The 17,993-nt window shown below is 31.4% G+C and overlaps 1 protein-coding gene across 1 annotated transcript; it reads right to left on the minus strand.

Annotated features, from left to right (window-relative positions):
• Positions 1-1,473, minus strand: LOC124844321 (uncharacterized). Its single transcript, XM_047321234.2, has one exon. It carries the CDS (start codon positions 1,433-1,435, stop codon positions 329-331), a length of 1,107 nt encoding a protein of 368 aa, XP_047177190.2. The 5' UTR covers positions 1,436-1,473; the 3' UTR covers positions 1-328.
• Between the last annotated feature and the right edge of the window lie 16,520 nt (positions 1,474-17,993).

Consider the following 17,993-nt stretch of genomic DNA (forward strand, 5'->3'; position numbering starts at 1 on the left):
CATATTAGAAATATTATTTAAAGTTATCTTAATACAAGAAATATTAATTAAAGTTATCTTAATGAAAAGAGAAATGGAATCTCTGAAACCCACATGTAATACAAGAATTTTCAGACCTCTCTTTGACCTATGCTCACTTGCATGCACATGCAACCAGAGCACTCTCATAATAACTTTTGTCCATTGCAACACTTCCCCTAATTATATATTACATCACAAAAACTATCACATTAGATAAATTCAAATCACACTTTGCCTCCTTCACTATAACCAAATCATATATTAATATTCACCAACGGCCCAACACTCATTCGGGTCGGCTCCACCATCAACAAGTCTTCAACGGGTTTCCACACAAACAATCGTTGTTGCTGAACGACGCCGCATCAATATGATCAAAGGGAGACCCGATTGGGATGGTTCCACACAGGTGGTTGTTGCTCAAATCCAAATGCCCCATAAACTTAGATGCGGATAACGAACCGGGTATCCGACCCGAGAAGTTGTTGAAAGACAAGTCAAGGACCATAAAATAAGAATCCGCCACGAAAACATCGGGTATGATACCCGAAAACCCGTTTCGGCTAAGGTTCAATATACCCATACCCGTATTGCTCAACAAAGTGGGAGGCACCGGACCCGTCATAGAGTTACCATCCAATTTCAAAGTAGAGAGAACCTTCATTTTTCCCAACTTAACCGGAATAAAACCGGTTAACCGGTTCAACGATACATCCAAATCCGCAAGCCGGTTCATTTTGGATACCGATTTGGGTACTGACCCGGTTAATTGGTTCCCGCTCAGCAATGCCCGACTCAGCATGCGGAGTTTTCCAAAGTCATAGGGTATCTCGCCGGAGAGATGGTTATTGCTGAGGTCCAGATGCATGAGTCTGGCGAGCTTCACAATCGACGTTGGAATCTCGCCCGAGATCTCATTGTCTGCAAGACTCAACACACTCAGGCTCCAGATATTTCCTATGTCCGTTGGAATCTGGCCGGTGAGACGGTTTCCGGCGAGGTCCAGAAGTCGAAGGGAGGATAGTGATGTGACACAGGCAGGGATATCGCCGGAGATCGCCTTCCAGTCGGCAACAACGAGCGAAGTGAGGTTGCTCAATGTGCAAATTTCCGGCGATATTTTTCCGGTCATGTAGCCGGAGCGGCCGAGTTTCTGGAACATTGGGTCCTGGGACTCGCCTCGGAGGTTGACGTCGGTGACGTGGCCGGTGGTGGGGTCGCAGGCGATGCCGTACCAGGTCCCGCAGCAGTCAGTGCCGTTCCATGTGTTGAAGATGCCCAAGTAGGGTTCGGTTAGGGCAGCTTTGAAGGCCAAGAGCGCTGCCCGTTCTGACGGCGGGCAGGGAGTGACGGCGGTCATAACGGCGAGGAGAAGTAACGTGAGGAAGAAGAAGGAGAAGGTGAAAGAAGCCATGTGTTTTGTGTTTCGTGGAATGCAATGCTATAGATTTGCATGGTATCGGGTTTTATTTATACGATACGTGTTTAACAATGCATCATCACATTGATTAACAATAATAATTTTTTATTTGTGATGATAATACTCATTATATAGTTTGTCAGTGGCTTGCACATGCCACACATGCACATGTTGGGGTTAATAAATTCAACACCTTCAATAATAATGATACTGATAATAATAATAATAATAATCAACTCTTTACACTGTTGATTTTGAGGTATTTGAAGAATAGTAAAAATTGTTTTTATGTAATTGCAATATAAACTTTGTAATGTCATCTTAATGTACGATGATTATGATCATTTGTTTTATAAATGACTAGTGTTTTTTTAAGGGATCGATGTTAATTTTATTTTTTAAAACAATTTTCAAATTTCAAGTTTGGGGGCTTTTGTACCAAAGTAGGCAAATATGCCTTCTTTATTACCAAAATAGGCAAAATTTGACCGAAAGTGAAGTCGTGGGGGGCCAAAAACGACTTCAAAAGAAGAAGTCGTGCCCCCCTGCACGACTTCACACTGTTCATAGGTACAGTGTTGAAGTCGTGCACCCAAAAACGACTTCTGGGTCCTGTAATCGATTACATTGATTTGGTAATCGATTACAGAGTGTTGAAATGGTGACCAGGCAGAAAACGTACTGGTAATCGATTACGACATTTCAGTAATCGATTACCAGCTTGATTGTGTAGCAAGAAGCACTCTGCGCTCTGAGCGAGCAGTGGACGCTCGTAGAGCGAGCAGAAGAGGACGCTAGTCCAGCAAAGACGCGCAGTGGACGCTCGTCCTGCAAGCAGAAGTGGACGCTCGTCCAGCGAAGACGCACGAGAGGACGCTCGTCCAGCGAGAAGAGAACGCTCGCCCTATGGACGCAAGAGAGGACGCTCGTCCAGCTAAAAGAGGGGCGCCGGGCGCCAGTTTTTGCGAGAAGCTCGCGCCCGGGCGTCGTGTAGGGTGGTCACGATTTCAACACTCTGTAATCGATTACCGTTACGTTGTAATCGATTACCGTCGTCAGAAGTCGTTTTTGGGGTGCACGACTTCAACACTGTTCATATCAACAGTGTGAAGTCATGCAGGGGGGGCACGACTTCTTCAATTGAAGTCGTTTGGGCCCTCCACGACTTCCCCATTTTCGTAATATGGTTTGAATTTGTCCATTTTGATAATATTAGAGGCATATTTGCCTACTTTGGTGCAAAAGCCAAGTTTGGGGTTAAGGTTTCTTCTTCATTATATATTAGTTATTGTTTAGTAGAAAATGGGTACTATAAGCACAAAGTAATATAAAAGTATGATAATGTCAACAATAAATGTGTAATTAAGGTAATTTACTATTTAAATATCACAAAATTTATAGATTTCGATGTTGACTTGCACTGACCTAATTATTGTTTAAATAATAATAATATGATTTAAAATTAAATTATAGTTTAAATAATAATAATTTAACTTAAAATTAATATAATTATCTTAATGTTTGATGGGTACAAACAAAATCGCACGTCAGATAAAGAAAGATTTGGACATGGATTTATATACACATAAATACCTCCATTAATAAGAGGTTTTTCATAGTGGTACCAAAAACAAATTCGTGAAAGCTTAGTCTAAAGTAGATAATATTATGTGTTAACTTTAGATTAAAGTCGAATATGATATCACTAGCTTAAGGAAATGGAAGTAGCCTATGATTTTGGATTTTTATTTTACTTTTTCCAATTTTGTCTTTACTGATTTGAAAACATGATAACTTTTCACTCACCTTTTCTTTCTTTATTTTGTGAAATGTATTCTACTTAGCAATATTACTCACAAAATTATAAAAAATCTATCACTTTAATCCGCTTACAATATCCATATATTTTGAATAATTCTTTTTATGACATTTTATATCGTTAAATTTTATTATTCCATGAAGTTTTGATGTGATTGTCCAATTTTTGTATAATTAATTTGTTTGTTGAACTTTGGTATATGTGAATGATTATGGCATTTGATGGCCAAAATTTTATGATTAAAGGGTTTTAGATTCAGCAAATTAATTTCCTCGTAGTCAGTGATTGGGTTATGAAATTATCACACTATAGTATAAAGTTCTCATGCCCTATGATGGACAAAATATTTGCAAGATCATCATCATCATTAATTACCTTTTCCAAGTAATTTATAAATAAATTATACTCTCCTCTTATATATATATATAATAAGATTTTTTAACATCAGTAAGATCAAATTTAGTAATATTTAAAAATGATATTTTTTGCATATATTTTTTTCTTCTATGAAAAAACCTAGTTAACAGAGTATTTGGACAGTTTCTTGTTGTATTTTTATAACTTTCTCTTCACAATTTCATAATTTTTTTCATATTTTTTTTTCTTTTCATTCATAAGTCATTTTTTATTTTTTAAATTGTACCATCTAAACATTTAAAAAAAATTCAAATTATATAATTTAAAAATATTTTTTAAATAAATAATATTCATATTATTCAAGTAAGAAAATAAATTTGGTTGTATAATTTAAAAGTTAAAAATAATTTTTGAATGATATAATTTGAAAGTTTTTTTTCAAAAAAAATATTTTAGGATTATACTATTGAAAATTCGTTTAATTTTAGGATTATACTATTGAAAATTCGTTTAATTTTCGAATTATACAATCCATTTCTTTTAAAGAAAGTAATAACTTGAGAGCGTATAATTTAGGGTTAAATATGTTTTTAGTTCCTTAATTATCAAGTGATTTTGGGTTTCGTTTCTATTTGAAAGGTTTGTTCATTTTAGTCCTCTTAGTTTTCAAACTTTTATAATTAATTCTTAAAATTGAATGGCGTTAACTTTTGTTTGATGGGGCAAACGGCAAGCCCACGTCTAATACCAGCTTCCCTCATTATTCTCTGCCACATTACTTTTGTTTTTAGAAATTAGATTAAGTGATTGCCGCGTGTTAGTTTATGAAATCATATTAGCATTAGGGTTCTTAACTTACTTTTTTTTCAATTGGGAAAAATTAGTTTTACTCGAATCATTGTACTCGAAACATTATACTCGAAGCATTCTATCAAGGTGGTTGTTGCGGTGGTCATGAAAGAAACGATGGCTATGAAAGACAGGCGTAAGCAATCAAGGTAAGTTTTTGTTTTTGATTTCGGTTATGGTTGGTTGGTCTAATTTGAGCATAAAATGTTGATGTCTGAGTGTAGGTATAGAAATGGTTTTCGACGTGTGTTTGCATCACATGGACAAGTTTGTTAAGAATAAGGGGTTACATTATGTTGGAGATACACATGATCAAAGGAGTTGATCTGGATCGTTGGTCGTATTTTGAAGCAATTGGAATAGTTAAAGAATTTAAGTATGATGCAGAGTTCAAGCTATGGTGGAAGGGGTCGAAACAAAGGGTGATGAATAATCTCAGAATATTGAATGATGACAGGGAAGCACTATACTTGGCTAACTACGCAGGGAGAATAACGAAGAGGTAAAAATCTATGTTCAACATGTTCCTAGTGAGGCAGTGAAAGTTCAGATTCTTACTTGTGGTGAAGAGGCAGATGAAGGACACATAGAGGAGATAAAGGAAGAGGTTTCTAAAGTGGGTGATGAAGAGGTTAATTTACATGAGGAAGAAGGGCCTGAGATTGTAGAAAAGGGTGGAATGGGTTTGGAAGAGGGTGATGGTGTTGAGGAACATGATTCAGATGTTAATGTGGTTATACATGAGGTTGAAATGGGTGAGGAACAAGATTCAGATTTGGATTTAAATGTAGAAGATGTTGAAATGGGTGAGGAAGAGGGTGAATGTGTTGAGCAACAGGATTCACATGTTAATGTGGCTATAGAAGAGGTTGAAATGGGTGAGGAAGAGGAAGAGTGTGATGGTGGTGAGGAACAGGAAGAAGTTAATTTGGAAAAGGGTGATGGTGGTGACGAACATGATTATCTTCATGAGGAAGAGGAAGGGGGGAATGTGGTTAAGGGGGAAGTATAAGCTTCAACTGCAGAATGTCTGGATGACAGTGAAGAAGAAAGAATGGCAAATGATGATGATGATGGGGTTGGTGTTGAGAATGATAGGGTGGACCAAGTTCGTAGAAACATTAATCCAGTTTTGGATAGGTGGAATAGAATGAAAAAAGAAGAAGAAAAGTGTGAGTAGAAGAAACAATGTTGGGGAAGGTTCATTTATAATGAATGAAGAAGTTGGAGAGCATGACATCAATGAAGAATACAATAGTGATGAATTGGATTCAGATCTAGATAGTGATGACGGTGTGAGGTTAAAAGGGGCAAGTTTCAAAAGTATAGACAAGATGATATGAACAAGAGCTTCAAATTCGAATTGGGGATGGAGTTTTTTTCATTAAAAGAGTTTAAAAATGCACTAATGGAGCATAGTGTATTAAATGGAAAAGAGGTTAAGTTTGTGAAGAATGATCTGAACAAAGTAAGGGCAGTTTGTAAAAGCAAATGTGGTTTTCTTATTATGGCTAGCAAGGTAGGAGGCAAGGAAACATTTAGGGTCAAAACCCTGGTTGGATGTCACAGATGTCGAAGGGTTTTTGGACACAAAAGTGCAAATGTACACTAAATTTCACAAGTATTAGTAGACATGTTTGTAAATGTGGGTAACATGACAGTGAACCAAATCATTGATGGCATTAAAAAGTCATTCAATGTTGGAATAACTACTTGGAAAGGCCAAGCAAATTGCTTTGGATTCTATGATTGGTGATGGAGAACGACAATATGGTCGTCTATATGATTATGTGGGTGAATTGTTAAGAGTGAAGGCTGGAACCTTTAAGATTAAAGTCAATCAACCTCAACCAAGTTTGCCACCAAGGTTTGGGTCATTTTATATGTGTTTAGAGGGCTATAAACAAGGCTTCTTAGGTAGTTGCATGCCCTTCATAGGGGTAGATGGTTGTCATCTGAAGACAACATATGGTGGACAGTTGTTGGTGGCAGTGGGTAGAGACCCCAATGACCAATATTTCCCACTAGCTTTTGCTGTGGTTGAAAATGAATGCAAAGAAAGCTGGAGATGATTTTTGACACTACTTCTGGAAGATATTGGGGACATTGATTGTCAACGTTGGGTTTTCATTTTTGATCAACAAAAGGTATTTCCATTTTCATGATTTCCTATTTTTATTTGGTAGCAGTCACATTATTTAATATTGACCAAGACATTTTGTGTTTTTACAGGGACTAATGACAGTTATTTATGACATTTTGGATGGAGTGGAACACAGGTTGTGCTTAAGGCACTTGTATAACAATTACAAGAAGAAATTTGGTGGAGGAGTGTTGACTATAGATCTTATGATGGGGGCTTCCAAGGCCACATTTCAACAGGACTAGGAAAAGAAAATGGGTGAGTTGAAGAATGTTAACATTGATGCTTACAATTGGTTGCTAGCTATTCTAACTAAACATTGGTGTAAACATGTATTCAATAGTTATCCTAGATGTGATGTGTTGATAAATAATTTGTCTGAGTCATTTAATAGTACAGTTTTACTAGCTAGAGACAAACCTATCATAATTATGATGGAATGGATTAGAACTTACATTATGAGTAGGTTTGTAACACTTTGAGAAAAAGTAAAGACATATCCAGGAGATGTTATGCCTAAATCAAGAAAAAGGCTTGATGGGGAAGTAGAAAAGAATGGAAATTAGATTCCTGTTTGGGCAAGGGCTGTAAAATTTGAAGTCACTCACGACTTTACAATGGACAAGTTTGTAGTTGACCTAAGTAACCATACATGTAGTTGTTACTTTTGGGATTTGGTAGGAATATCTTGCAGGCATGTTGTGGCTGCCATAATTTACAAATTAGACAACCCTGAAGAGTACGTACATCCTTATTACAAGAAACAAGCTTATGAAACTTGTTATGGCCCTGAAATTGTTCCAATCAATGGACAACAATTGTCGTCTACTTCTGAATTTGGTGCTCTACTGCCTCCAATTTATAAAACACTCTCTGCGAGGCCTAAAAAACTAAGAAGAAGGGAGCCTGATGAATATGTGAGTCATACAAAATTGTCAAAGAAGAATCTTGTTATGAAGTGTAGCAGCTGCAATCAATTTGGTCATAATGTAAGAACATGTAAAAGGAAAAAAGAAAAGCAAAAAGGTACAAAATCACTTATTTACAACTTCATTTATTTACACATTCATAATTATTTACACTATCATAATTGCAATATGGCTTACTCCATTTACAGAACATAAGGGGCACTTCAAGTGCAGAAGGATATGGCAGTACATCACAACCTCAACGAACATCCACAAGGGCAACTTCCACTGTAAGAGGTTCTGAAGCACGAACAACTCCATCAACGTCACAAGGTGGAGGAACATCAAGAAGGGGGACTTCTCAACCAGGAGGACCTCCATCAACATCACAACCTGGAACAAGTGCTAGTGGAGCACGAGCTGCATCAACTAACCAAGCTGGAAGAAGAACATCCTCATGACTACTGGTTGTACAACATCTAGGGTCCCAAGCTAGTACCAATTGAAGTTTTAGTGTAGCCATCAGTTATTTTTGATGTATTTTGCAAGTCACTGTCACACACTTAGGGAACAATAGTAGTGGGTACAGTCACTTTTTATCATCTACCAGCATATGTAATTGTAAGGGACCACTTAGGGAACAATAGTAGTGCTTGCACAATATTTTTTGTTAGTGGTAAGGGACTACTTCAATTACTTTTAATTTCATGAATTCCAACTTTATTTATGCCAAGTTAATGACCACCATAATTTTCAGTATTTGAAGTTTAACATGTGTTGTTTGCTGCTATCTAAGGTTTAAAATAAAGCATGGACATAAACATAAGAATAAACAGTTATCCATTTCATCGTTAGCCACTTTGTTTGTGTGATAGTTGTTAAGTAGGACTTTGGTGTCATGTATCTGAGTTTTTATTTTGGAATATTTTTGGATTTATTATGATTCCAAGGTCACAGGGAGTGGTTGGTTAGTCTTGTTAATTGCCTATTGTTGTGAGGAGGAGCACAGGATTCTACCTAAGTTTTGTTCTAATTCAAGTAGGATACTCTATTGCCTTGCCATTGTCAACAAATGTGATACAACTAAAAAACATATACAATATGAGAACCAAAGTTTAACTTGGTACACTCTCAATTTTAGCAGCATATGCAAATTACAAACCCTGACATTTGCTACAAGCATAATGTTTCCCTATTTTAACAGCATCAAGCAGAATTTGGAGACAAACTCAAGTACCTCATTTTATTGAACCATAACTCTTAATTACAATTCATCTTGAACAAAAACATAATACAAAAGAAAACTGTTAACGCCCATGACAAAACAAACAACAACAAAATCATTTTCCCAACTTTCTTCTCTTGCTCTAATTTCCTCTTCAGCTTGTCGTTTCTCTTCCTTAGATCCAGTACAAGTTTTTCATTTTCCAAACACATTTCAACTTCTTCGCGTTTTCTTTCAAAGCTTCCTTCAATTTCAAAAACTCCTTCATCAACCCATTCAAAGTAGTTACAACTTGAATTACTCTGCAATCAAAATTACACAACATTAATAAAAAAATTCAACACATGAACTGAAGGATTTAGTCACTTACTGCCCAATTTTTACATCTATAAAATAGTCTTCCTTTGTTCTTCAAAGTAGTTGCCTTCAAAAGCAACAATGTTTCTCCACAACCACACAATTTAGATGGTAACTGAGAAGATGATCCACAGCTTTGCGAGTTTCCCGAACCAATGGTCCTTTGCGTGCAACCATTACTTACTGCCCAATTTCTACATCTATAAAATAGTCTTCCTTTGTTCTTCAAAGTAGTTGCCTTCAAAAGCAACAATGTTTCTCCACAACCACACAATTTAGATGGTAACTGAGAAGATGATCCACAGCTTTGCGAGTTTCCCGAACCAATGGTCCTTTGCGTGCAACCATTTCCTCCACTGTCACCTTTCATTTCACTACAACAAAGAAATCCCTTCATCAACTTACTCCACACTATTCCCACCAAAACCCTATATCCCCAATTCATATATTCCCATGAAGAAGACCAAAACAAAACGTATCAACTTACCTCCTCAACAAGATGAACTCCAACCTTCAGATGTACAGATTTCTTTGAACCTTCAAATGTGATCTCGTGTTTGCCCCCAACTGCATACACAACACACTTGCTTAAAATCTCATTTATAAGAGATGACGAAGTTAGGTTTAACCAAGTAATACACAATGCACACACTTAACATACTTAATCTGATTTGAAAAATGAAACAATTAAAGTGGCAGAGAGTAATGAGGGAAGCTGGCATCAGACGTGGGATCGTCGTTTGCCACATCAAACAAAAGTTAACGTCGTTCAATTTTAAGGACTAATTATAAGAGTTTTAAAACTAAGAGAACTAAAATGAACAAATCTTTCAAATAGGGACGAAACCCAAAATCACTTGATAGTTAAGAGACTAAAAACATATTTAATCTATAATTGAAAAACGTAAAACGAGAAAAAAAAATTGAAAATGCAGGTATAAAGGTACAAGAAAGAAACGGCCAAGAATTTATGGTAAAACCTGTGGGCTTTTGGACTAGGCCTTAATTTTTCTATCGTAGCTCTAAAAAGGACCTTTCTTTCTGAACCGTTCAAATTTCACCCTGCACTCAGAAAATGTGAAACTACGAAATTGTCCCTAATAGTTTTCGCAACAACTCAAATTTTATCGTTTTGGAAGTAATTTAGTACTCCTAGGAAAAGATGATTTGTATCACTTTACTACTAATATTTATAGTTACAAAACTAACTTTTGAAAACAATTTATAATTCATTCTGGATTATTGTGTCTAAGACATGTTGACTCATAATGGGTTAACATTTTTGTAAAATTAATAACGTAACAACAATATATATAAATTAATAATTAACATTATCACAAATATTTATAACTAAAAATCATATAATATATCATATAATTTTCAAGCAAATGTAAAGTAAATAAAAATAACAACAATTACAATAAATGCAACCAATATTAATAATGTATAAATTCTAGAAGTAATATTAAATTAATATTATAATCTTAAGGAAATTTATTGCTACAATAATAAATAAATAACAATGAAGAAATAATATCATACGTAACGATGACTTTTTATAATGATGAATTTTTATAATGAATTCGTTAAATATATAAGTTAACGGTATAAGGATTTTTTTTAATTGAACAAAACATTAAAGATCAACTTTTTTTTTTTATCAAAACTAGTGAAAACACAACTATGTTCATTTTTTTGACGATAACAAAAAATAATGAATCATAATTATAAAAATAAATATAATTTTTTTTACAATTCAATTATATATAATTTTTATTTATTTTGTAGATATTTTTATTTATTTAATTTAGAAAAATATTTTAATTTAAAAAATGATTAAATTTAAAGAATCAGTTAAATTTAAATAAAATGGTAACTTGAAGAATAAAAGTGGAAAAAAATAAATACCAAAACAAAAATATAGGAAAAGATACATCTATTTCATTGTATAATATATGAAAATAAAAAATTTAAACGATGATTAATTAAGATTAAAATAATAAAAGATGAACTCAGACTAGGTAAAAATTAAAGACAACGGCAGTTTGACACCTAAAATTCTTTTTACGTTCATTTAATATTACCTTTCTTTTTAGAAATTCAAAAGTTAATTTTTATTAAGAGCATTTTACTCTGTAAAAATTAGTCAAAGGTAATTAAATGATATCCAAAAAAAATCTTTTTCAGAAGTTAGTTAATCAAGTTCTGTGCTAAAATTTAACTAAATCACCTATTAAGCATAACATTTTACTTTCCAGCTAACTTTTCAACTTTGAACTATATAATTAAAATTTTCAAACATAGTCCTGTAATCAAATTGATTACGATCTCATCATAATTTTTCTTACCATATCCAATGTTAAAATTTAACTTTAACAATTACAATATATTTTTTTATTATATAAAATCCACCAAGAAATATTATATACATTCAATAAATTAAAACAGAAGAGTAAACATAAATTAGTATTGATTCTAACTCTTATATAATACATGATTGTTAAGTATTATTAGGAGCATTACGTTCTAGATATTACTAACATTTAAATTTAGATTTCGCTATATACCTAAATATTGCTTAAATGATGATTTGTTTCATTAAGAAAATGATGAATAGAAACTTGTTTTAAATGTTGACTTTTATGTTAGAATAGATTTTGGATATTTACAATATATAATATATTGAATTAATTTTATAAAAAAATATTAATTACTTGAACCATGTTTGGTATGTTATCCTAGTTATACTTTTTTTTAATGTTTTTATGTGTTGTAAATAATAGACATGATAGAAAATATTTCTAATATTGTCATAGTAATTAGGAAAAAATATCTTTAAAATTTTTTATTGTTAGAAATTTAAACGTGACTTAAATCTGAATAGACTAAATATGATGATGTTGAGTAACAAATCATAATGAAGACCCACAAATTTTATTTTAAATTAAAGGTTGTATCGATTTTTATGTGGTTTTGATTTGTTTTGTTGTTATAAAATCTTCTCGAAAAACCTAATAATGGTATTAAAATTAATGACTGACTTAAAGAATGAGTATATAATATTATTTTTTATGGATTCCTTGAATTAAAAGTCTTCTTGATTAGGATTGACGAATTCAAATTCTTTATTAAGTTTTTGGTGTTATCTCTCTGTTGAGCCTTCAAAATATATTATTGTCAGTATATTAAAAAAATTAATATATTTCAAAATATCAAAATCAGTGTACTACTAAAAAAAAGTTAGTAGTATCCAAGGAGATTCTTTTTATTTTTAAATTTAACCGAAAATCCACTTTTTTTAATTATCTGAAAATGAGTTTTAGGTAACCAATTCTTCTCATATCAGTCTCATTTCATTTTCATACACTAATGTTGTGTTCACTTAAGGAAGTTTAGAGGAAATGATTTATGAAAAATGATTGAATGGATTTGAGAAGATTTGGAGATAAATTTTTTGTGTTTATTTGAGTGGATTTGGAAGTAAGTGAGAATGAATTTAGAGGTAAAGTTTGTCAGAATTAGTGTAGGATTTGATTGTTGTGAAAGTTTTAAAAATTTTGTTTAATTGGTAGAAATTAAATATTATCAAAATGCCCCTAGTTATTAAAGTAATATAAAATTATAATTGTTAATGTTATATTTAATTGTAAAAATGTTTATAAAGAGTAAAAAATTAAAAATAATTATTAAAATTAATTGTTAAAAATAATTATTAAAATTAATTTTTAAAAATAATTATTAAAATTAAAAATGTTTATAAGATTAGTGAGGTGTATAAACAACTAGGTATCGGTAATAAACATAAAAGGACCCAGCCAATATGGAGGTGCAAAACATTAGTTAAGATGTGTAAAAATCAAATATGGCCCCAGGCCTAAATACAACAAGCTCATTCTTCATCCAGGCTTGAGAGAGAACCGCCCCCCTCTCTTCTCCATTTATTGGTTTCCACGCATCTCCATCTCTCCGGTAGCTGCTTACCACTTCTTCCGAGCATCTCCTCCACCTGGTCGTTGCCACGCCATTGATCGAAGCTCGTCACGCTGTCGCAAGAGGCATCACACACCTCCACTTCCATCTCCTTTGGCCTCACGAAACCCCAACACCAGCTTCCAGGGGCAACCATCGTGCCTTACCCAGTTCGCTAGAGTCATCGGCGGCGACACCAATCACCTCCGAAAAACCTTGTTGGCATTGTCTAGAAACGGATTCGCGCTGCAGCGTCCCCAACACAACAGCTTGTAACCGAATACACCCTCTGCTACCCGAATACACCTATGGGGAATTGAATACGCTGGACGGGAACCAAATACGGTTTCGCATGCTTTTCTTCAGACGCCTGTAACCGGATACGCCGTCTTCGAACCGAATACGGTTTCAACGTTCTTCGTCTTCTCCAGCTTCGTAGAGTCCTCTTCTTCATCAACCACTTTCTTCTTCATCTCCTCCAGCCATCCACCTTAACTTCTTCATCTACCACCAACCCTGCAACGTAAAAAAAAAACAAATACGGTCTAAACAACTACAATCATACCTGACAAAACACACCTGCAGCTCCTTGGTTCACTTGCACAAGACAATTACACATGCTTACGAGGTAGAATTAATTATATTAAACATGCAAAATTGGACGTGGAATTACGAAATTGTAGAGGAGCATATCAGACTTTTACACTATTATCTCTCCAAATCGACTCTACTTAGCGGGTGACGAAAAAACAGCGAATCCCGCAATTCAATCGCATTCCTTATGCGCAATTCCCTTCAAGCGAACATGAGTTTCTCTTGTATTCTTCGCTCGGTATTATATGTAAACAGTAAATCAACCTTAAGTGAACACAACATAAGAGAAGTGATATTCTAATTTCTCTTTACCTCATTTAAGCCGAATAATTTGTGGTAATTTTATGATATTTAGAAATATAATTAATTTTTTAATATTTATAATATGTAATCATATTTTATTGTAATACTTGTTGCTTATTTGGCTCCTTTTTAACAATCAACATAGGAAAAAGTAATCAATCAAAATTTTTAACATAAATTAGTCAAACACAAAATTATAATAGTATAACAGAAGATGAATTGTACTAAAATGTTATGTGAAAAGAGATAAATGCGATAGAACAGTTCTGAAAATTTCAAAATAACCGTACGAGTGCATCTACTATGAGCGTGATAACGTTTTGAAGTAAAGAAAATGGCACCAAAATCGAAAAGCTTGTTGGGGAACAAACAAAATAAAAGTATTGATTATTGCCTAATCGAAAAGTGTAAGCCGACAAATTACATAAAAATTCGCAGGTAATAATGGAACACACAGAAACGAAAAAAAGAAACCTTATTTTTGTGCAAGTTGAAAATTAATGACCAATCACATAAATGCTCCAAACTCTTGTAGCATTGTTGCTTTCAGTTTCAGTATTGGGAGACACTCTTGCATGCATCAATATCAGATTAATTTATGAATTCTGCATTACCAATACATTGTGTATGGACATTGAATGATTTACATTGGAGAGGAAAGGATTCTTATATCAACTTAAATATGAATTTCATGATTCACATTCTAGTATAAAATCGTTAGAAAGTTAGATAATAAAAATATTGGAAACATCTGGATAATACAATTTTATAATATATAAATAGATATTATTACCCTTATAAATTAATAAATTAATTTTATGAAATTAAGTTAAATTTAAAATTTAATTTTTAATATAATATCATAATCATAAGTTAAAATCTATCTTAATAAAGTTTGTAATATATTAAATTTATTATTTCATCTAGCATCAAATTATTGTTGAATTATTTATTAATATCTAGTCTTATATATTTTTACATTAAATATTTATATTGAAAATCTAGTCTCCACTAAAGATAAAACAATTTCACAATAAATAACTATATACTTTATTTTATAAGTCAATTTTATAAATTTGGATTACTTAAAATTTAAATTCAAGTCTAAATTTTATATAAATTAGAAATAAGAAAATTTTATAACATATTTTATAAAATTGAAAATAGTATCAATTTTTATATAAATTTAAATGATTTAGTATTTATAAATCTTTTATATATAAGTTTTGATATTATAATTAACCATTTGGTACCCTAACTCTAATAATGTTTCTTTTAAAACAATTATTATATACAATTGTGCGTGTGTTTATATTCCTTTTGTTCCTATCACTCCACACTTCTTATTCCTAACTCCACTGATGGGACAAACTACATTCCTATAATGTCTAATATATCATATATTATACATAATATATATATATATATATATATATATATATATATATATATATATATATATATATATATATATATATATATATATATATTCACATAGCAATTCCATTAATATAAAAAATTTAAATCACATCAGATCCATGGCTTCTATAAATGAGAATGCAAAGCATCAATATCGATTATGGCCTGCAACATTAGCGTTCCAAAATTAAGAGCTTCTGCAACATGTTCTCTTATACGAGTCATATAATATAATATATTATATTATATTATATATATATTTATTGTTTCTTATGACAATAATTATTGCAAAGGTTCTTAAAAAGGAAGAAGGACAAGTAAAAAAATGAGATGTGTAAATTATAATTTTATATAAAGAGCAAGATGAAAATCAAATATAAGAATTATTATTTGAATTATGTGGTTAAAATTTGTATATTAATTGAACAACTGAATTATTTGGTGGAATACTATATTAGTTTAACTCAGTATCTAGAGTCATCAACATATGTTATTGTGTTAAACGATTGAAAATAAATAAATAAAAAGTATTAAATTGCTTTAAGAAAAGAGTTTATTAAATCAGTGCATACGTAAAATATGCTTATTTTTTAATCTAAGCAAGAAATACTTATTTTTTTACACTTACTTAGCTTTCTCATGAGAATTAAAGCCTAAGATCTTGATTAAGATCAGAATCCCTTTTGTCTGTCTTTACAATTGCTACCTAACATTTCAAACTTTTCCGACATCATGCGCACAAAGCTGATAAAAATGGTGAAAAAATCTTAACCGATTAGGGCATGTCTATTGTAAATGATAGATATTCTAACTTATCTAATAAGACATAATAGTTGTTTTTTTATATATATAAATCTTTGATAATGTTGTTTGATCTGATTGGGTGGATTATTCATGAAAATAGAATTTGAGAAAAGTGGGGTTATCTGATTCTGTGATATGATTGTGAAAGAGAGGTATAGGTTCCCTATCACTCCATCAACAACAATATTGCTACTTTTCATCTACAAATCCTTATCTTATATCCTAAAAATCTTCATTTTTTATTGTACACTATAATCAAAAACGAAAAGTGATAGCTAAAATATGCATAGTGGAAGATGCAAAATGCTTAGTGGGAGTATTTTATTTTCTCTTTTGGAACAAGGATGAAACAACCACACAAATTTTATGGCTTTCTGTGTATCTCATTTCTTGATTTTGTATGTGTTTATAATTATTATTATTATTATTATTATTATTATTAATTGTGGAGTAATTTTGAATCAATCACAAAATGACATATAAATAATATAAAAATGTTGTTAAAAAAATATTGTTAAAAAAATGTTGTTAAAGTATCATTATCTTTTACAAAATATGTTGGTTATGTCAAATGGCTTGTTTCTTCTAGAAAAAAAAGGTTTGAAATAGTAAATAAATAATGAGGGCATTCTATTAGTTAAAGACTCTCTTTTGCTATAATTTTGCTATAATTTTGTTTTGATTGGCTTCAAATTGTAAAATAAATGAAAAAAGAGAGTGTAAATTAATTGAAACAAAAAAGAAAATCAGTTTTTCAAATATAACCAATTCAGCACATTAGCTGCATCTATTTTAACAAATTTAACTTATACTTAATTAGTTTTTAACCATTGGAATCTTAATGGTTAGAATGTGATTGGAAAAATGATGAAAATTCACTTTAAAAAGCCATGAAGGTAGATAAAATCCCCCCAAAAAAGTGTTATAAAAATAGTAACTTATAAACAAATAATTAACTAATTAAAATTCTAACTTATATCCTTAAAAGAGACATATATAAGTTAAAATTTTAATTATTTAATTATAAAATTTACTGTTTTATATATGTAAGTTAAAATTGTTTACATTTTATCATTCTAAAATAATAATTTCTAAAGAGTAAAATACTTTGATTTCTCTAAAGTTTTGTGCAAAAAGTTAATCTTAATATAGTAAACTAAAAATATTATGTTTGTATGGTCTGGATGCTAGCACAAAATAGTTTGCTCTAAATTTACAATTAACCATATATATATATATATATATATATATATATATATATATATATATATATATATATATATATATATATATATATATATATAAATGATTTTAATAAAATTACCATGTATTTGTTGAAAATTAGGCTGAAGTTCAATTTACATAGTTATTATTAAGCGCAAATTAACTCTTGAAATTTTATTAATGACTTAGTGTTAATTTTACATACTAATAAAGTCACAAGAATACACATAAAAGTATGATATAATTAAACACGTCATAAGAGTTGAAAAAAATATAAAGTTTTTTTATACAATTAATTTCAGTTCAATAACTATCTGTTTATTTATATAAATTTTCATATTCTCGTCTCTATATATCTATTGATATTTTTATACACACCTAAGATATTTTTAATACTTCATTGTTTTATTTATGTATTAATTATTACTGATAAAAAATAATCACTGTGATAGTAATCTTACTTTGTTGTCTAATCGTACGCTTAGAGTCACTATTATAGAAATAGTAACATATAGTTTGGGTTAATTGTTTATTGGATAACAATATAAAACTATTTTATATTGTTATTGATATTTTTCTTA

This window comes from Vigna umbellata, chromosome 3 (assembly GCF_029865625.1).
Source record: "Vigna umbellata cultivar VRB3 chromosome 3, Vumbellata_1.0, whole genome shotgun sequence".
Taxonomy (NCBI): domain Eukaryota; kingdom Viridiplantae; phylum Streptophyta; class Magnoliopsida; order Fabales; family Fabaceae; genus Vigna; species Vigna umbellata.